Source organism: Notothenia coriiceps, unplaced genomic scaffold (genome assembly GCF_000735185.1).
Source record: "Notothenia coriiceps isolate Sejong01 unplaced genomic scaffold, NC01 NC01_scaffold00024667, whole genome shotgun sequence".
NCBI classification, from domain to species: domain Eukaryota; kingdom Metazoa; phylum Chordata; class Actinopteri; order Perciformes; family Nototheniidae; genus Notothenia; species Notothenia coriiceps.
The window spans coordinates 3,378,670-3,400,590 of NW_011357368.1; the positions used below are offsets into that span (position 1 = coordinate 3,378,670).

A 21,921-nucleotide genomic window follows, 5' to 3' on the forward strand; every position below is an offset into this window, starting at 1 on the left:
GGGCTCAGGTAAAGGTCACATACCTGCTGCAATTTCATTTGAACGCTCAGTACAAAGTAATATACACTCACCAAGATAAAGAGGAATGTGTGCACTGGCTGTCCTCAGGCCACAGCCATGTCTTTGATTCTTTAACTGATGGATGTTTGAGGTTATTTATGTGTCCTCCCACCTTCACTTTTTTCTGTCTGCACACCTTCTGATGTTGTATGCTTTGGCTCAATTCAGGCTCAACTAACTTTCGTTTGTTTATTCTTGGTTATCTGTTAAATCAGGTACAAGTGAGGACTTGTGTTTGCAGATTCAAATTAATAATACAGAATATAATTCACTAAAACATAATGACTGACATATAAGTATATAAAGTAATACAAAATTGCCCTGTCCTTTTACCAGCTATATACACTGAACAAAAATATAAACGCAACACTTTTGTTTTTGCTCCCATTTTTCATGAGATGAACTCAAAGATCTAAAACATTTTCTATATACACAAAATAACCATTTCTCTCAAATATTGTTCACAAATCTGAAAAAAATCTGTGATAGTGAGCACTTCTCCTTTGCCGAGATAATCCATCCCACCTCACAGGTGTGGCATATCAAGATGCTGATTAGACAGCATGATTATTGCACAGGTGTGCCTTAGGCTGGCCACAATAAAAGGCCACTCTGAAACGTGCAGTTTTGCTTTATTGGGGGGGTCTGGGGGGGTCTGAAAACCAGTCAGGTTTAACCCTAACCCTAACATGTCACCCACTGACACATTACAAAATGTTTTAGGGTTTAACCCAATAATCATGCTGTCTAATCAGCATCTTGATATGCCACACCTGTGAGGTGGGATGGATTCTCTCGGCAGTGGGTGACATGTTACGGTTAGGGTTAGGGTTAAACTGACTTGGTTTTCGGACCCCCCCCCAGGACCCACCCCATATAGTCAAAACTGCACGTTTCAGAGTGGCCTTTTTTTCCGATTTGTGAACAATATTTGAGAGAAATCGTTATTTTGTGTATATAGAAAATGTTTTAGATCTTTGAGTTCATCTCATGAAAAATGGGAGCAAAATAAAAGTGTTGCATTTATATTTTTGTTCATTGTATATATATGATTCTGAAATTAGCTGTAACTTTTGGTACATTGAACATTCTTTCAAATCGTTACAAAAATTGATCTATTTCATAGTTTTGTGCTCTTTTGGTCTCCCCTTTAGGAACAGTATGTTTTCATCCACGACGCTCTGATGGAGCTCATTATGAGCAGAGACACAGAGGTGCCTGCCTGGCAGCTGCACAGTTACGTCAATAGCATCCTCACCCCCAGCTCGGCAGGCCGCACCATGCTGGAGAAGCAGTTCAGGGTGAGTAAAGTTTATCTGAGTCTGACTGGTCCGTTTAAACGAGCTGTCACCGTCTGCAGAGGCACCGTCAGCTGAAATCAAAGCTGTTTTTGGATCAGAAGCTTGTTAGCAACGTGCACGGTGGCTTTCCACTCCCAGACAGGAATAGATTGAAGGCGTCTCTGATGTGGCTGCAATAAAGTCATGTCTGTCACCCCTGCTGCCTTATGCAAAGCTTGATGAATGTTTCATCAAGCTCCTGCTCAGTCAACATCAGTAGAGGGAAACGAATTGCTCGCCAATAATGTCCCTTCCTCCAGGGCTCCACATGCACATTATTAATGTGAAAGACTTGCTCTTAATCTTTGGTGCGAAACAACATTGTCATTTTTTTAAATGTATGATTCCATGGCACAGTGAGTCTGAAAAGCTTATTTTTTTGTAACTTGTAGTCTTTTGGTTCTGTCTCACCAGCTGTTGACTCAGTGCAACGCGCGCTTTGTGGAGTGCTTCAGTGCCCACAAAGATTGCAACAAGGAGAAAAACCGCAACTCCTCAGTGGTTCCCTGTAAGTATCTTATCTGTAATACCACAGCACACTTGTGATAGAGCTGAGGTTTTGGAGGACCAAGGTCATGTCTAACATGTAGAGTAAAGCTTCAGGAATCTGCACTCAGATCTGGTGATAGTGGGTTTCAACGACATGGTTACATTTTAAGGTTAAAATCACATTTGGGGTGTATGGGAGAGACATTTTTTTCCTTTGCAGACCTTTGACACGCAAAAAGCCTATACTGTATAACATACTATTTCATTGCCTCTTTCATTTCAGAAATTGAATAAAATACTACTCAGTCTCGTAGTTTTCTACATTTTCCTGTTTTCCACTCCGTAAATTATTAAAGACAATTCCTGTTCCAAAATTAGATTATATTTCCATAATGCTATAAATGAATCTTTCTATGCTTTCTCTGCACCCTGGCAGGGAAAATGACTTACTTGTTGCTATAGTAACAGCTAGGGCATGTAATGAATGTGTGCATTATCAGCCAGTGTAACACTGCAATTTAATACTTTTTTTTTTCTCCTCTCTTCAGCGGAGCGAGCAAGGGTCGGACTTGCCACTCTGCCCGGAATGAAAGGAACAGATTACATTAATGCATCCTACGTAATGGTACAGTGTGTTAGCCCAGCTTCCCTTTCACTGCTCACTGTGTGTGTGTAGACCTTTATTGACAGGTCTGACAGTTTGGATGACAGTTTCTTAGAAAATGATCAGCAGTCTGTCAGCTTTCAAAGACATCGATCAGTTTGAGTGCTGTGAGCTTCGGAAAGGCTAACAGCTCCCATCTCTCACTTCAGGGTTACTTCAGGAGTAATGAGTTCATCGTTACCCAGCATCCCTTGCCCCACACCACCACAGACTTCTGGAGGATGATTTGGGACCACAACGCTCAAATAATTGTCATGTTGCCTGACAACCATGGCCTGGTAACTAACACAATAACGGTCTTAATCTGTTGTTGGATTTGCCTTATATAGCTATAATCCTCATATAAGGAAACACTGAAATCTAGTCTACAAACCAACAGAAAGCATAATGACAGCTTAACCAAAATAAAAACAAATAGCGAATGAGTTTGATAAATTAAGATTGCTACGTTGTTTCTCCGCAGGCTGAGGATGAATTTGTTTATTGGCCGAGTCGGGAGGAGTCCATGAACTGCATCGCCTTCACTGTCACACTCATCAGTAAGGACAGACTGTGCCTCTCCAACGAGGAGCAGATCATCATCCATGACTTCATCTTGGAGGCCACTCAGGTACCCGGGACCCACATGTACCGTCCTTAGATGGATGTGATTCTGATGACTTCATTTGTAGAGTCCCAATGAAATATCACATCATCTTCTGTCATGTGTGTCCTACGAGTGACATTCCTTTTCTGTGGACAGGACGACTACGTTCTGGAGGTGAGACACTTTCAGTGTCCTAAATGGCCCAACCCTGATGCTCCTCTCAGCAGCACCTTCGAGCTCATCAATGTCATCAAGGAGGAGGCCATGACTCGAGATGGCCCCACCATCGTGCACGATGAGTATGTTTACCTCCAAGTTGTTTTCAGTCAGCACAGGGACAGTACACGTCTACCTACGATTCAGTGATAGAATAATCCAGGACTCTATAGATTAATCAATATCAATTATATTTGTAATACACATTGTTGAACTTGGACTCAGACAGTTCAGACGTGGTCCATGAATCCCTTGATGTTTAATTACCTTTTACTTGTCCTTATTAAACTGTAGTACTTGCACTACGAGGATGAAATACAAGCCACTAAATGTGAAGTGCTCTCCATAGCTCGGGGTTTGAGTGTCCTCCTGTTAATGCTAGCGCCGACAATCTACAGGCGACTACCAAGATAAACAAAAGTGCCATTCTGAAGTCTCTCAGTAACCAGGCAACCATAACAACTTTCACAACAGTTCCCAGCTGATGTCTTTCCGACAGACCTTTGTGCCTTCAGCACCTCTGCTGCTGTTAGTGAAAACATCCGCTAATTGAATACTCTCCGCCACCGAAGGTCCTGATAATTAATCACACTTCATCCCTCATTTACCTAAAGCTGTAGCTGTGGTTGTCTCAGACTTCAGGCCACTCCGTCTCCCCGACTGCTTACACCAGAGGCTAATGTGATGGGATGCTAATTGCTAACAATCTGTAAGGACTTAGTTGCTTAACTGCAGACTGGGAAGTTATTAACATTATATTCTCTGCAAACAAGTAACTGCCGATGTGTGAAGAAGTTAGTGTGGATGAGATCTAAACAATTAAATCACACACAAGACTCACACACAACACATTAAAGCCCAAGACATTGTCATTTTATAATGGAGTTTAACTAAGGATTTATGAAGTGTAATGTAACATTGTTTCAGAGCACCTGGACAGTAAGTCCAGACTGATTTAGACTGATAATAGCTGATTTTGAACATTTCTTCATAGGTATGGAGCCGTTTCAGCGGGCATGCTCTGCGCCCTCACCACACTGTCCCAACAGCTGGAGAACGAGGGCGTCGTCGACATCTATCAGGTGGCGAAGATGATCAACATCATGAGACCAGGCGTCTTTACAGATATAGTACGTTCACTTTTATGTCAAATACAAACCAGAGGGATTTTGGGTCAGCAGTTTCAAATTTGAGACATAATATTGAAATACCTTCAGACAGACCCAGTCAGCAACTATAAGTGGTTGAACATTTAGTAGCTAACAAGATGGATGTCTACCTTCAGGAGTTGGTGGAAAGAGCTTAAATGCATCGTTAGGTGGATAAACACATCTCCACATTAATGCCGAAGTAGCTCTGTGTCTGCTCGAAGTTCAAAGGCAACTGTTTAGTAGCATGTTCGCCTTGTTAACATCAGGTGATAATACTGTATGTCAATGTTGTGTTTACAGCTTGTTCTGCTTCCCCCAAGTGGCCAACAAACTAGGGGTGCAACAACTAATCGACTTAATCGATTAAAATCGATTACCAAATTAGTTGGCAACTAATTCAGTCGTCGATTCGTTGGTGACGTCATCACATGTGTTCTACACCCCGTTAAGCTCCAACGTTATCGCTCTTTTGTATCGGTACAGGAGACATTTAAAAACATATGTTATGTATTATTGCTACATAAACATTATATCGCAGTCTTAGTGTCGCCAACTCAGTTTCTAATATGCAATATGACTACAAAATGCGTCTATAATGTATTTTCGATCTTCCGAATTCAGACGAGCGATCTCTCCCCCGCCTGCTTGCGAGGGGGCGGGGCAGTTTACACACACACGCAGGAGATGGCGGAGAGAACGCGCTCCGAGGTGTGGTTAAACTTTAGCCGTCTCGATGTGGACAATGCTCGTTACCAAAAGTGCAATAACAGTTTATCATATAAAGGCGGTAAAACGAGCAATTTGTCTAAACATTTAGCAAAAGTGCACCACATTCAGACGGAGAAATGCACCGGGTTCGACTGTCTTTCTAGTAGCCCTGTAGCCCCGTCCAAGAGTAACCTTTCCACGTCAGGTGTTATGTATGCTAACAGCAACACACAGAGTTAACTCAGTTATAAAAACATAGGTTAATGATTAGAGGTAACTGAGTTATTTTGTTAAAGTTTCAGCTATTCTGTTTACAGTTCTGTCATCACATTATTTAATATGATTTGTTAAAACATTGTTGTTTCTTTTGATGTGAAATATTATGCATTTAATTAAAATAAAAAGCAATGTTAGTTTTGTTCACAATTTGTTGAGTTAGTTTACCTTATTTCTTGTCAAAAGAACCGTTAATACTATCGTTAAAAGGACCGGATCGATAAGCAGTATTGATATAAGAAGTAGTACAGTTAAAACCTTAACGTTCCGAATAATCGATTAATCGTTTCATTAATCGATAGATTAATCGATTATCAAATTAGTCGTTTGTTGCAGCCCTACAACAAACTAAAGACGTGTTTTTAAAGAAATGTCACAGCTCTGTAGAATATTGTAAGATGTGATCTGGGATGTTAAGTGTTGTGTGTTTGTGTTCATGTGCACAGGAGCAGTACGAGTACCTTTACAAAGCCATGCTCAGCCTGGTGGGTAACAGAGAGGACGGCCTGAGCCCCATGCACATGGACACTAATGGGGTGGTGGTGATCGCAGACGAGTCGGACCCCGCGGAGAGCATGGAGTCGCTCGTCTGAGGACGTCCTCACAGGCACTTAATTTGTAAAAACTCGAGAACTTTTCTGAGGCCTTTTTCTGCCAGACTATTGATTAAATGAATAATCTTATTACTTTTTATACTGATAAAAGTCTTTTGATATTTATGTTTTCGTCCTTTTTTTCTTGTCTTGAATGTTATCCTGCTGAGCGTTTGCACCTGTTTGAGTTGACGTGAGGGAAAAGCAGCTCTGTCCAGTTTGCACTATACTATCAGTGTTACTGCCTAAATCAAGTGAATGAAGACGTTTAACAGTTCAATCCTGGCATCATCACATGACCAGGATCTTTGGATCACATAAGACAAACCTGAAGCATGAAGGCCAGGAGGAAATAATGCGATCTGCTTCGAAAAGTGTCTCCAAACAAAACATTACAACACAAAGTAGCCCAGCACGCATTATGTCACTTTGTCGACCTCGAAGCGTTTTGAGGCTCCGCTCCATCTGGGTGAAACTCTTTATCACATGTTAAGAGACTATTACCTGCTTAATATTCATATATTGTCCAAGTATCTCACTGCTGTCTTGTATAATGTACTTACGGCTTATTTTGTTAAATTGTGTTACATCATCTAATGTGAACATGTATTGCTTTTTACAGGGATTTATATTGTGATATTGTTTTGTAATATATATATATATATATTATATCCTTAATAGCCAACCAATGTTTTTCTTTTTTTTTTAGTGCTTTTGCCTATTTGTTGACTGGCCTTGATGTAGATTCATGTTTTTATGAGACTGCCATGAATAATCTACAAAGCTCAATTGTTTTCATCATTTTTCACAGCTTCTTTACCCACAACTGTCAAAACTCAACAGTTAACACATGTAATGGGTATCTGTATTGAAACAGTACAAGTTCTACAAGAAGTATTCACCCCACACAAACTTCCATGTTTTATTGTTTTACAACATCAAATCACAGTGGATGAAAATCAGTAGACAAAACTATGTCAAGTGAAAACAAAAGTCAACACATTGATCTTAGTTCATTGCAAAAAAGAGTATGTGGATAGCCTTGGACATCTTAACACGTTTGCAGCTTATCACGTTGCCCTGTCAAACTCAATTTTATAAAGCGGTAGCAACATTTCTAATCCTGCCACTGATCTGGACTGAATTGAGGTTCTGACCTGGCCACTGACAGACTTTAACAGCTTCTTAAGAGAAGACATAGCTGTGGCTTAATATTTGCTGTCCTTGGTTTGATGAAAAAAATAATTTTGCAGTTTCCCACGTAAAGAACCAGAGTTTCCTCCAGGACTTCTTTATATTTTACTGCATCAATATTACCGTCTACTTCTTCTTAAGCCTTGAAGGGGCCTGTTGCAGAGAAGTATCCTTAACAGGCCTCCTGATGAGGACGGTATGTTTTAGCCGATGTGTCACAAAAAGGCTCGCTAATGATCTTGCCCTTCATTTCACCACAATTAATTTTTAAGAGCTGGGCCATACTGCTTTTTAATTTTCTATAAGTGTATGTGGAATCTCCAGTGCCTTGGAATTGTTATTCCTTCCCCCTAATTGATTACATCTTTAAAGCTATTTTCTTTAAGTATATGTTTGTTTTCATGGTGCAGTCTTTGCCTGGAAATGTACTTAATAGCTATGGTTTCCAGAAATATTTAACCTAAAAAAAATGTGTCGCAGCGTGATTACACTCAGCAGTCTCTATTCGACTTGAAACAAACTGGCTGCACCGGTGAGAAATTCAATCTCATAGTGAGGGTGAATATGACTTTTTTTTTTTACATTTACTTAATTTACAACTGTGAATCAATTGAGTCTTTTTCTTTTACAAGTGTAAAAATTATCCTTATTACATCCACTGTGATACAAACGTGTAAATAAATAAAACGTGAAAAGATCCAAAGGAGGTGAATATGTGTTAAAAGTCACTGTATATTCTTGTAAGGGAGGGTGGGGGGCTTATTTGTAACCAAAGATGTGGTTCCAGTTTGCAACATGTAGGTGGTTTTGTCCTGAGATCTATTTAGTCCATTTAATATCAAGATTGTTGAACCTTGAAGTGCAGATTATCGTTGTCAGAGGTTAAGCATGTTTCTGTTCCAGCCTTGGGAACTTATCTTACAGTAAACATCAGAGTACAATATTTTAAATTGAGACTGTAAAACGTATTTTATTTGGGTCGATATTGTGTCAAGGCACTATTTTGTGACCTAATTATAAGCCCTTTTAAACCCTGAACCTCCCTCTCTCTTGATTGATTTATGTGTATCATTTTACTATTTAATAACACCCTCTTCTCTGACAAAGGGGAGTTGCTAAAATCAGTTCAAACTCTCCAACATTTGGAGAAAAGTCCATATTGCTGATCACTTAACTGCAACAAAACATATCCTAGGTGTTTCTTATGAATACCAATCGCCTCTCTGTTTGATATTTCTACGCTTGATGTGTACGGTGGCAAAACACATTAACTAAAAAAAAAAAGAAAAAAAAAATGTCTTTGACTCTTATATAATCTTTGTGATCATAGAGGTTTATATTTTCATACAAATATGTGGTTTGTATAGTGGCCATGAAACGGTTTTGTGGGAAATGTGTTATCCAAATCTCCACAGAAAACCCCCCGCAGTCATACCGGCCCCTTCGAGGTCCACGCTGATATTTGAAGCAGATATTTCCTGACATTTGCTGAACGGTCCAGGGATCCCGTGTGTGAGTTCAGTATAGTTCTCCTAGGTTGGTAGTGAAGTCTATTTTGTAACGTTAAATTCGAATAAAATGGTTTTGTCCATCATATCACATGTTTATATGATGTGTCATAGCCATATATTTCTATGATGCTGTCATATACCATATTATAGTGTAATAGTGTCATTTAATAGGTACATTGTATTGCTATTTATGAAATAAAGTTTGGGTTCGGGTGCACAACATCCTTGTACATGGAATACAAATGGAGGAGTTTAATGGCGTGAAAAAGCAAATAAGCAACCTTTTTATACTGTCGCCCCCTGCTGGCAGTCTGTCACCAAACAACAGTGGTGGAAGATGCTTTGCTCCAATACAACATACTCAAAAATGTAACTAACTAGAAGTATTAGCATCAAAATGCACTTAGGCAGCATGATAATAATGTAGCTTGTTAAGGTGGAGCTATCTCACATTATTTAATACACTATTCTATCATATAGCATTTATTAAGTGTACATTATATATGACCACAGGTGTTGTAGTCTATTTTAGAAACTGGATATTAAACAAATGTAGGGAATTCAAAAGTACAATAACATTGTAGTATATGGTGGCAGGAAATGTAAGACTAACATGAGTTGAGTTACACTAGCCGTGCTACAACCTGAGCCTCTTTTTTAGGCCTATATGTCGGCTCTTTGGGAACTTGACACGATGTAGTACTGAAATAGCTATTAGCCGTTCCTGTTGCAATGTATCAAAGGTTGAACTGACCACTACTCATGGATTAAGTTAATACTGGAGAAAACCTAAAATGTGACAATATTATGCAAGTGCTGGTGTTATAAGAGCATCATATCATTTTATTTTCTTCCAAATGGAATATCCTTACAAAGTGTAAGCGATAGTGTATCTAAAAATGTCCACTTCATGTCTGTGTGAATGAGTTGTGACTCAGAGAGGAAGTAGCTGAAGTACAGTCGCCTATTTGAGTTAATGTTCCTTTCCAACACCGCCATACCACCACTTACACAGCTCAGTGTACCTATAATTGTGTATCCGGTGTAAATGCACCCAGTAAACATGACATCAGATGCACATGTACAGTAATTTTTATTTAGAAGCCACAGCTCTTGCATATTACAACTGTTGGCTTTCATAAGGCAAAAGCAAGAATGAATCCACCAGCTAATTCACACAGAAAACAGAAAGCGTTTGGGGAGGGTGGGAACCCACAGGCATGCAGCGATGGCTCAGAATGCAATGTACAGCATCTTATATTTATATATATATTTATATAATATATACAAAACAACAGTGAGACCCAAACAAATGCCAGACATCTCATTCTACACAATTACAGAACAAAGACGGACCAACTTTTCTTTTTTAATAAAAAAAAATATTTCTGCTCTTTTCTCTGTAAAAGTGCAACTCAATTAAAATAGAACCTGTTTCAAGGCCTTTTAATGTTGAAATAAAAATAGAATCTCCCAAGTTATCAAAATGGAGCTATGAGAATATTGCATCTCTAGAATACCCACTCGTTGAAGTTCATGATTCCTGTTGAATCGTGTCTAATTAGTAATTGAGATAAGATCACAGAGCATTGACACATGATAGAAATGCAGGTCTAGATAAACTGTTGATATTAATAACAGTGAGTAGACAACAATGTATCTGTAACAGCCGTAAACAAATACAGAGGTTTATTTTTCAGTTTGAAGCAGTTGGCATTCACTTAAAAACAGACAAGACAAATAAAAGGCTCCACACACTCATCACGACAATGTACCATTAATGAATGTAGAATACGACAAAGAAGCGCCATATAGGTTTGCATTGGACAGGGACACACCTAATAATCTCACTCAACATCGTCAAACAAATGGTTCTCCATATTGCTTAGTAACACATAGAAATGAATTTTGAAACGAATGAATCAAAGATAGGTGCTATCTTTATCATGACACAGCTAAACTGCCAATCATGGTTATTTTTTTTTAACATTTTTCTTTTATTTTTCCTCATTATAAGTACTATTTTTTTTATAGTTAATAGTTCCTTCATAGGCATTTCGAGCTGACAAAGAGGTCCTAGAGTGGCTATCTGAGTTGGTACATGCATCGGTAACCAGGCTAAAGTCAAAAGTGTGAAAGAGGGTCGGGGTGAGGGGGCTCAGGGGAGATGGCGGTAGTGTCAGTGCACAGGCTCTAGTCATCGTCTTCGTCCTCCTCATCGCTGTCCTTCATGGAGATGCCCTGCATGCCTCCTTCCCTCACTGAAGCCGTGGCCTCCTCCAGCGTCAGCCTGTTGCGCACCGTGTCGTACATCTTACTGTTCAGGGTGGAGTCGAGGACCCCCTGCAGGCGGAAGTCCCGGTACTTTTTCTACAGAAGGACAGAGGTAAATCAGCTCTGTGTATTTGGGAAGTGTACTGAACCTGACGGGTGGTTCCTGTGCTACCTACAGTAAAGGTCTTAATCTTGTTATTTGTATTTCTGTTGTACCTAAATGTTCACTTTGTTTTATGGGATTTTATAATTTATATTGTTGCATCGACTCAGTTGTCTTGTGTCTTATCTGTCAGAGAGATTTTTATTATCATACATTTGACCTCCTTGTGTCTATCTGATAACATTTTAAATTTTGCTGCATGTACATTTTAAAGTTCTTAACAAATAATCTGAGGGGAATTTCTTGTTGTTTGTTTTTAACTTGTGATGTGTCATTTTGTAAAGCACTTGGAGCTGCATGAGTTGTATGAAAAGTGTTATTTAAATAAAGCTTTATTATTATTATTATTATTATTACCTTTGTGATCCTGATGAGAATTTTCAGCTGGTAGACGTGGAGCTGCTGCTCCATGCGTTCAGTGAGCCAGGTCCCCAGCAGGTTCATGGTGGCAGTGTACCATTGCTGAAACACATAAACACAACACTCTCCAGCAAAACACACACTCACACACATACTCAAGACATTGTAACATAAAACTAACCTTTTATGACACACATAAAGAACATCTAAACATAGAGTACGACAATAACATTAACTTTCAAGCATCCTCGTGTGTGTACTCAAGCATCACTTCAATAAAACCGGCTAGAAGACATGTGAGGATACTTTTCCTTTCACCCAGGTGCACAGTATATCAAGTTAGTGAGGATTAAGGTGGAGTCTCCATCCCACTTCACAAGAAAGACATCCCTGCTTTTCTCTACTCAGAATCCGCAAACATTGCACGTTAATGTAAGATTAAAGTAATGTTCAAAAGAAACAAATCATAAAAGCTAAAAAGAATAAGAAGATACAGTAAAGTGGGTTTGTTTCTTTGTGTCATGTATTTCAAATCTAAGGTGAAAAAGAACGTTTTTTACTTTCATTGCCTTCTGTCCTCATAGAATATTTAAAGCCCCTGAAAACTCAGTTTCTATAACTTTAAATATAAATGACTTGCCAAATTCAAAAGCTTAGAAAACCCAAATCCTTCGGGATCTTTAGACACAGATATTTAAGTTGGTTATAAGGGACTGTGTGGGTGTTTTAAAATACAGCAATATCTTGTTCTAGGTTATGCAGAAAACTCAAAAAGTGGGTTATTTTGGGAAATACACTTTTTCACCAGTTTGCTTAGTTGAGCATAAAACCTGGAAGAATACGAAACTGATAGCCTGGCTCTTTTCTCTCTCTGCCAACAAGCACTTCCAAAGATAACCGATTTTCACTCAACTTGTTTGGTTAATTTGTACAAACTAGGGTATGAGAGTCCATGAACGTACTGCTCCCAGGTATACTGTATACTGCAGCACGTCATATTTTGTATAAATTAAAAACAAGATCTAATATCTTAAAAAGTCAACTTTAGAGATGCTGGTAGAATAGGTTACAATTGGACATCAGGCTAGCTGTTTTCCAGTCTTTAATTTTGAGCAGACATACTGTACATGAGATGGGTGTCCATCTTTCCCAAAATGTCAAACTATTTCTAAATGTATGACGAATCATAGTAACAAGCCGATTGAGGAGACTAAACTCAAAATGTGTGTGTATGTATGTGTTGCCAAGACACACACAAAGACACATGCACGCCCACACGCACAACAGAACCCCCACACACACACACACAATGTGACATCCACACACAGACTGCATTTTTAGCACTGAAAGGTGCAATTTTAGAGTAAAAACCCGAAGCATTGATACAACTGCTACATCATCAACCATTGACAGATGTATCAGTCTCAAACTGTAATTACCTTTTAATAACTACAAATTATTTTCTGAGTCAATATTTAAGCTGCATGGCCCATTCATTATTGAAGGCAATTGCTTAGCCTTTATTAATAATTTATTCGAGTAGATGCGGAGCTGCATTTAAATATACGGAGTATAGAAAATTACTATAGGGAGTTTAAATTAAAGTTTTGACGCAATTCAATAGCAAATGAAAAATAGAATGAGAGTGAGTAAATGGTTAGCAGGCAGGGAGCAGCGGTGCTATTTTCTTGTACCTTGTCGCTACTTTACTTTGGGTTTCGGTGTCCCAGACTGTATAAAGTTAAAAGTGACAAGAGAACAGCACCCAAGTCTAATAGAAACAGCTTTCAGACCTGCAACTTCAAAAAGTAGAAGTCAACTTGGAACATGTGAGTAGGCAGGAACGCAGAAACAAAAGCTTCAATTAGAAGTGGGATAATAGAATTGCTTGGTTGTCGAGTTAAGTTTTGAGCCTTGGTTTAGTTTTCAACAAGATTAGGTGAATGGTTGAAAGGTTTGAACTTGTGGCTCGATATGCAGATGCCTGTCCACTTCACAGTCGAGTTGAGCGTGCAGTGCATGCAGACCTCGCAGGTGGGTGGGTGGCAGATTACGTGCTAAGGAAAACTGCTCTATGTGCAAATGAGGCAGAACTCTGAGGAGGAGGGTCATGCTAGAAGATGTACACAGGAAGATTATTTGACTCTAAAATCATGCCAACCAACATAATGTGATAAAACAACGCAACGCAACACTAGAGATAAGTGCCACTTTTTGAATAGAGGAGGCAGCAGGAATGGTGTTAATCAGAAAAGAGGAGATAAAAAGGATTGAAATTAATTAGTGAAAGAAAGAGAGATCAAGTAGAGCCTAAGCAACATCTAGGTTTTTTCACATGCATGCAAATGGATGGATGGAAATGCATTCAAATGAAAGAGAAAAACATATACATCCTTGAACTAAAGCAGAGTTTAAAATGCTAATAACTGAAAGATTCACAGCTTGTGAAATCTTCAGAAGGGTTTATCATGACAGTGCTGAGTAGGATTTTGGTGCACTTTGGGGCCACACAGAGGACACGAGGGGTAAAACTCCACACTAGAAAAAAGTGACAGAACACAGACGGAGACGAGGGAGCTAGTGTGAACCTCAAAGACAAAAGCAGACCCACTTCACAACAGCATCACTCCTCACTCCAAAACAAACAAATGAAAAACAAGAAATCATAGTTATTTGGCTCGAGACTCCTGCTTCTACAGCCAAACACATACATTAGAAAAAACCAAAGGGAGCATTCTGAGGATCTCTCAGACAAATAAAACGTGACGTCACTGTCTCACAGAACTGGGAATTTGTCAAACACACAAAGCCATCAACACCTGTAGAGACGCAGGTCTGTACAAATAGTTTCTGAATGACATGAAGCACACACATCACAGCAATATGTGTTGTTCAAATCACACATGGAGGACACATTCTGTCAATGTATCCCATTAGGATTATGCTTTTGTAAGACAGTGCTCTCTTCACCCTGTCACACTGGTTCCCAACCTTTTATAGCCATGTCATGTCTATTGATAACCTAGCATAATTTATTTTATTTTATTTAGAACTTTGAGGAAAATATGACCTTCCCCGAGCTGGTGTGTCGCTCTTTGATTAGTAATGAAGGATTTCTTTGTTTTGAAGGGGATTTTTACTTTTTTTTGTATTGTTAATTGGAAAGATGTACTTCAAATATGTATAATATATAATGCCACTTCACACATTTACCTTGTTCTCTTATCTGGTTTTGGTCTCCTATGTTCTGCCACTACTTAGTCATCTCTCTTCCATTTTATCAGATTGATTCCCTATAATAATAATAATAATAATAATAACATCCATATCTGCTAGAATACGTTCATTATGGTTACACTACTGTAAGTTCAGATGGAGCAACTATACAAAGTAGAACGTTTAGTACTAATCTATTGAGTTACAGTGCAGCAGTTCTTTTTGACCAGGTGATACAGGTTGCTGAACATTTTTTTTCAAGATATAGCTCAAATTTAAGGGGAAGTCAGAAGATATTCACATTATTTATAGCAATATAAAGGTTTTTATTATTTTCCTATCCTGTAAGTCATCACATGACATTTCAGATTTATGTTAGAAGGGTTTTGACCTTCAGGTTGGGAACCACCGCTCTAACAGACCAAGGGTATTCGACATGTCAGCCTCAGAGTTTGACATCATGTTGACCCTGGCCCATCCAGCAGTGCATCCTTCACCCAGCATTTTCAGCTCACAGAGAAACGTGTGGGTGCTACACTGTGGACTGAGGCCAAGAGTGCTGAGTGCCATTTATTCAGAAGGCTGACATGCTTTATGTGGAAAGTATCCAAAAGCACAGTGGTGAGCTAAAAAAAAGTACAAGTTGGTGGTGTGCTGGTTTATGTTCTTTCCAGAGAGCACTGCTTCAAATAATCCTTTTTTGAGGATGCTTTTATGGACTCTTTGTAAATAAAAGTTTCCTTTTTTTAATACACAAAGACCCAAAAGCAGTGTGGCAATGCACACCAGAATGCAGAGGGCAGCTGCTAAGGCTTTAAGAGAAGAGAGACAGAAAGAAAGAGAAAAGTCTAGAAGGGTAGAGGATCAGAAAAACCTTTTCTGCCAGGCTAAAATACATTTGCTGCTCTCAAAATGGGACTTATCCCTCCCTGCCCTGTTGTTTTGCCACATTTTGGTAGGCCCCTCCCTTTTTGTGAGGAGGAGACGGCATCTTACTTACATCAAATAACCTTTCTATATACACCTCCTCATTGACCTTATCACGGAGCATATCCTGAGAATGGCGCACAAAGGTCACGTAGCCGTCGGCCACGTCCATTCCAGGCTTCTGTAAAACAGAAACAGAGAAGGGTCGGGGCTCAGGAGAAGAATAAGCAAACACAGGAGAAACACTGTTGATGTTAAAAAACAAAATGAAGCTTGCTCAGCCGCATCAGGTTAAAACAAACAACGAACACACAGTGGTGAAGTGGTAGGGCGTTATTGCACTTACAGGTACATCCACATATTTAGAGGCAGCTTTCACCTGAAATCAGAAAACAAAATGATCAAACACAGTTTCAAAAACATTTGCATTTCTATCATTACCTTTAGGGCTGGGTATCATTTTACATGTTTCAATTGTATTGCAAATATGTTTCTTGAGTTTTGACTCCAAAGCAATAATTTGACAATAGCTTACTTTGACAGATACAACATGTTTTTTTTCCTATAGATCCCTTTAAATACAATCAAAATGAGAATATTTAAAGATAAACAGATCACAGATCAGTTGAAAGGATAGACAGGCACAGAGCTAAGGCAAGCATTTAATCCAAGCTTTAGGTCATAAATAGTATTGAGGTTCGATAACCAGCCCTAAATATGACTAATGTGCCCATTGAGTGAGGATCTAAATAAAGAAACTTCATCTCACCGTGAATGAGAGGAATGAAGAGAAGAGAGTGCCTTCATCGTATCTGGAAATCTTGGCCAACACGCCCTCCAGAATGGCAACAAACTGCGAAAACAAGAGAGAAACAGCATTAAGTGTTACAGTGCTAACATGCTGATGTTAAGCAGGAATTTTGTGTTTACCATGTTAAATACCTTAAATTAAGAAATCTGCTTTTTGCAACTAACTTAAATTACAGCTGAGAATGTCATTAGTTTTGCATGTATTTAGGAATAAACTAAACATATTTGAGATTTGTTTATTTTGACCTGATGATGGCAACAGATGACAAGTGAGGAAATTAAAGTGATTAGGCAAGGCAAGTTTATTTATATAGCACCTTTCAACACAGGGTAATTCAAAGTGCTTTACAAAAAATGAAAAACATCAAGAAAAAATTGCATTTAAAAACAGTCTTTAAAAAGCAAAGATAATAAAATAAACATTAAAATAAAAAAGACATGAATAAAAGTTACAGTGCAGTTTAAGATATGAATAGCTCAATTAAAAGCAGCGGCAAAAAGAAAAGTCTTCAGCCTGATTACAATGTATCCTGAGAGGATAAATAAGAGGATTCATCATTTGTAAACCTTGAATATACACAATTAAGTGCCATGTCCAGTAAATGTTTTGTTATTTTACAGAATAAATAAGAACTTTATGAAAATGAAAATGTATCATCAGTATTAAGAATGAACAAGTAATAACAAACGATATATTGTGAAAATTGATATAGTCTCACCTTTGCAACCAGAAACAGGATCATGTCTTTCACACTTTCCTCAATCAGCTCGTCTATTGTGGTGTGGTACTGTTTCTGCAAAAAAAAAAGGTTAGAAGTTTTTAACAAAACATCAACTCAACAGATAACAAAAAAGAAAACTACCTAAACTAAGTGTCAATGATCAACATGCAGTCCCTGTGAGGTGGAAGTTACCTCTTGGCCCATCTCCATTGCACACAATTTAGCTGATTGGTCCTTGGCATCCACCATCACGTTGAACATGGTGCATAATGTTGGAGAAATGCGGAAATCTGTGGACTTGCTGCTCTTTGTCAGCTTGGACTCAAATGCCATCTTAGTGCTGCAATGAAAGTGAAATATTGTAATGCACTATAACATAACATATTGAGTTTGTTGAATCTCAACATTTGGTGCCCCTAAGTGTTTGCAGTTTCTGTCAGTCTCTCTTCTCATGCGACCACACACGCACCGCTTGACGCAGTTCTCGATCATGTTGCTCGACATCAGCTGGATGCGACTCTCGAGGTGTTTGGCAAACTCATCCTCAGGCCAGTGCAGGTCCCTGATGAAGGTCTGCAGGGCATCCAGCTTCCAGAAGAGATCCTCCGACGTCCCGGAGCCATTACTGCCATTGACCCAAACACACACACACATGTTAGAAGACAGCGGGTGGTCACCTGCTGCAGAGAGGGGGTGGGGGAGTGGGGGTTGTGGCAGGTGCAGAGGAGGATGCTGTTCCTCCACACCTAAAGACAGTCAAATTATACTCTGACCATATACTGACTGGTTCATCCGAATGTCTGTCTCAATATCAGTGTTTCTGAACAGTCAGTCTATGGGAGAAAAGGAGCGAGCAGGGTTTACTGTAACAAATCAATAACCATGCTGTAGAGCAGAGGTGTCAAACTCAAGGCCCGGGGGCCAAATCCGGCCCGCAAGAGCTTGCAAAGAATATAATACGTTTATTATACGGTTATATGCCACTTTACAGAAGCAGGTTGCCCATAAACTAGATGTCCCACAATGCATCTCGTTTTGTGACATGCGCACTGAAGAGACTTGCAATTATTTACCCTGGACTTCTGCTTTCAGAGTTATTACCCTATCCGGTAATAATCCAATTCAGAGGCAATAATGTAATATAATACATTATTTTATATATATATTATATATTTATATAGTTACAACCGGCCCTTTGAGTGCAACCATAATGCTAATGTGGCCCGCGATGAAATTGAGTTTGACACCCTTGCTGTAGAGTATGATTATTGACTGGGATGTGAAGTGGCCACATGCAGGTAAAGTCACTGCAGATACAGCAGCTAATCAAATTGTGTCAAGACAAAAGAGTGGAGAATGGGGAAATGAGAGAGGGCATGTAAGAATGGGATGTACGGACTGAGTCTGTTTCCACCCAAAAACTGTGCAAATTGATTTCCCTTCATCACAGGCCCTCTCTCAACATCCATATTCCCAGGCTGGTGGAGCCCCTGGAATAATTACTGAACAAATCATGCAGACCTTTAAGGGCATCCTGAGTAGAGCTCATTGGAAAAGTGCTGCAGGAAAGATGTGGAGTCTCAAGGAGAGGTGATAAAACGGAGAGGGGGCTACCCAGCCTCCCCACGCCATCATCTCCAATCCAAGCCATTATCTCCCCATCCAATCAGACCACTGGCAGGTGCTCAAGGTCAGAGATTAATCTGAGGCCACTTACGATCTACAGTGCACTAGAAATCACTAAAGCAAATGTCTGTGGAAAACAACTCTGGGGAGATGCATTTTTTGTGGAATAGATAACTTGACTTGCAAATGGTTCCAAATAGCCTTGGAGCTATATATTGTATTAATATATACATGTAGAATTTAATTGGTTTTGGCCTGTATCTCCACACCTCAGCTCAACAGCATGCATGTTGAGACAAATGAGAGTGTGTCTCATTTTAGAAAGCAGAACCCCATCTACTCTAACACCTTTCAGAGAGCTCTTGGCATGAACATGGACATTTATAATGGAATATTCACACAAGGGAAAAACCAAGTACAATTGATTTTGTTTAACATTGAATCTCCAGTTAGAGATATCTAGAAAATATTTTTGCTGTACTTCAAAGAACAAAGAATTTGATTGTTTTTTGATGATCTTTTGCTGAGGACATCTTCATACCAAGGCAGTCTCAGGTTGTTTCATATGTTTCTAAAGTAAACTAATTGAATACACACTCAGAGTCATATATAGCAGCCATCCATGACGGGGTAGAAAAGCTAGGCATTTGTGGAAGGTTAACTGATAGTCCTGCTACTGGCACTGGCAGATTTGGTACTTTGGGAATTTGGAGGTTCACATTTGGTAGATTCACATTGGGCAGATTACTTGTTAAACTCCTGCAGAAAAGACAGACAAAAAGAAAAAAAGAATCTATAACAGTGATGTGGAAGCTGCAGAAAGCCATGTAACACTCATCATAAAAGTAACGTAAAATCTCAAATTAGGTGAAGACAGGAACGTAGAGTTGCACACATAAACAAGACCAACAGTAATTGTCAAAGATGCACATTATACAAAGACCTGCAGAGTAAAGAGAGCTCATGATGCACATATATACTGTATTAAATGCAATGACAAGGAAAAGCAACTTAATAATACTGATAACAATAAAAACAAATAACGTTTTACCTTGTAAATCTTAAATATGATATTTTCAAAGCAAAAGTGTGAAAGCCACAACATATAAATTATAACAGCAACATAACGGAGTGAATGCCTTTTGTTTCTGGCAACATGTCAAAGCACACATTATGGAGGTTAGTTCACAAAACAAAACAACAGAGACATGTTGCCCTGACCTTATTGTGTCGGAGAATAGAAATAGAAGGACATAAATAAGTCAAAGACTTATAACCAATTTTTCCAGAGAATAAATGGGTTATTCAGCCCACTCTTGGCTCATTCTTTAAAGTGAACCCTCAGGAGGTCTGGGTGACCATTATAGCTGCCCTCCAAGATTGTTGAGCGTCCATGTAGTCAGTCTGTCATCTGAATATAAAAGCCTTGCATCTCCAGCCATCCTACAGTCTAGCTAAATACAGAGGTTCCTTACTTAACAGGCTCCCAGGACTCTCGGTCAAATCCCTTGTGAATTGACTGTGCAATGGAGGACTCCATCAGATCCACATATCTAACCACCAGAGGAGCATACAGATCCTGGAGGTGTTTGTGGAACTTTCCATTGCACAGATGATCTGTGTAAAAAATAGAGGCAGTGACAGAAAAACGTTAGCGTCTTTGTTTGAGTATAACAATACTTGAAGGTTCTATAAAAGAAATGTTAGCTTACAATCATTCCGGAGGAAGTCGTTGAGCAGTTGGAAGAGGGGGAAGCTGTCCCAGCTCTCAGGGGACTGGATCTCCAGAGCGGCATCCATCTCAATGGCATAGAGGGCCAGGAAGTTTTCTGCATGCTCCACCATGAGGTCTGTCCACCATGCAAACGCCTAGAGACACAGCAGGAGGGGAAGCAAAGAGGTGAACAATGGCTCCAGTTAACAGATGAGATGACGCAAGGAAAAATAACAGGGAAGAAGGGAACACTACACACAACTGGAGCTCATCAGTTCTTGAAAGGAATTATTTTTGTATGTGTTTTAATGTATGTCAAAGGACTACATTTTGGGAATCATGTTTATTTGCTACCTTTCCAAGAGTTAGGTGACAATAGTTATAACTCTCTCCTGCTAAATTCCACCAGGAAGTGAGTCGGATGTTAAAGCACATTTTTGTAGTGGCTAAATGGTGGTACTACAAATTCTCTGTCTGACCTTGATTTTATTGGGCCCAGATAAACTTTTCCCGTTGACTTACATTTGGAAAGAGTAAATCAGTAGGTCCTTAATGGTGAATAATGTGCTAAAAGTTATTTTCCCCTGAAAGTGGCAAACTACCCCTGATTAGTTCCATTAGCTTAACTTAGCATTACAATTTAAAACAGCTCACAGCCAGGCTAGCTGTTTCCACCTAAGTTTAGAAAAAGTCACCTATCCCTAACTCATTCAAAGCCAGGTCATAGTTATGTAATGTTTTTAAACCTGTTAAAAACCAATGGGTGAAATAACACATTGTGGTTTTATTAAGGGTTACATGCTGACTGACTTTGGTGAGTCACCACTTAGCCAGGACATCCACAAAACTGCCTAACCAATAAGCTATGGCTTATTATTATTATTATTATTATTATTATTATCTTATTGGTTATGCTATAGCATAACAATAAATATACTCAAAATAACTTAAGTAGTGAGCTTTAGTGGTGCTTTTATGTGGATTTGTTTTCCTTTAGGAGAGAGCCAGCAGGTTCCCCTTGCTCGCAGTCTTTCCGTTGAGCTGACCAGTTTGTTGGCTAAAGGTTACTGCTTTTTGTATAAAACTCATAGTTATAACATTTGTATTTATCTTCTCATCTAGCTCTTAGCAAAAGTGTTTTTATCTTAAAGTGTCAAAATTGGTAATTAAATTATGCATTATATAATATTATGTTCATGAATACTGTGTAACTGTCTCGTACAGTGTGTGTGTGTGTGTGTGTGTGTGTGTGTGTGTATGAGTGTTTTTGAGGAGCAGATACACCTCACGTGAAGGACAGCTCGTGTCAGTAATATGTTGC

General features: G+C 39.1%; 2 protein-coding genes across 3 annotated transcripts in view; one reads left to right on the forward strand and one right to left on the reverse strand.

Annotated features, from left to right (window-relative positions):
• The window catches only part of LOC104955202 (protein tyrosine phosphatase receptor type G), a 30,417-nt gene extending 23,545 nt beyond the window's left edge, over positions 1–6,872 (forward strand). Inside the window, exons 18-25 of the mRNA XM_010782452.1 lie at positions 1,215–1,361; positions 1,815–1,908; positions 2,438–2,514; positions 2,703–2,831; positions 3,017–3,163; positions 3,296–3,438; positions 4,350–4,485; positions 5,937–6,872. Of these exons, the coding sequence (XP_010780754.1) occupies positions 1,215–1,361; positions 1,815–1,908; positions 2,438–2,514; positions 2,703–2,831; positions 3,017–3,163; positions 3,296–3,438; positions 4,350–4,485; positions 5,937–6,083 (1,020 nt within the window). The 3' untranslated portion in view covers positions 6,084–6,872. The remainder of the gene's footprint in view (positions 1–1,214; positions 1,362–1,814; positions 1,909–2,437; positions 2,515–2,702; positions 2,832–3,016; positions 3,164–3,295; positions 3,439–4,349; positions 4,486–5,936) is intronic.
• Positions 6,873–9,864: 2,992 nt separating this feature from the next.
• On the reverse strand, positions 9,865–20,963 carry LOC104955203 (calcium-dependent secretion activator 1-like). 2 transcript variants are annotated; one of them, XM_010782453.1, is made up of 11 exons: positions 20,599–20,963; positions 20,362–20,503; positions 19,484–19,645; positions 17,730–17,885; positions 17,453–17,600; positions 17,258–17,332; positions 16,498–16,581; positions 16,075–16,107; positions 15,802–15,909; positions 11,583–11,687; positions 9,865–11,158 (listed from the first exon to the last, which is right to left on the reverse strand). In XM_010782453.1, the coding sequence occupies exons 1-11, from the start codon at positions 20,729–20,731 to the stop codon at positions 10,982–10,984; spliced, it is 1,323 nt and encodes a 440-aa protein (XP_010780755.1). In that variant the 5' UTR covers positions 20,732–20,963; the 3' UTR covers positions 9,865–10,981. The 2 variants fall into 2 exon arrangements, with proteins under 2 accessions (XP_010780755.1, XP_010780756.1); XM_010782454.1 differs by lacking the exon at positions 19,484–19,645.
• Between the last annotated feature and the right edge of the window lie 958 nt (positions 20,964–21,921).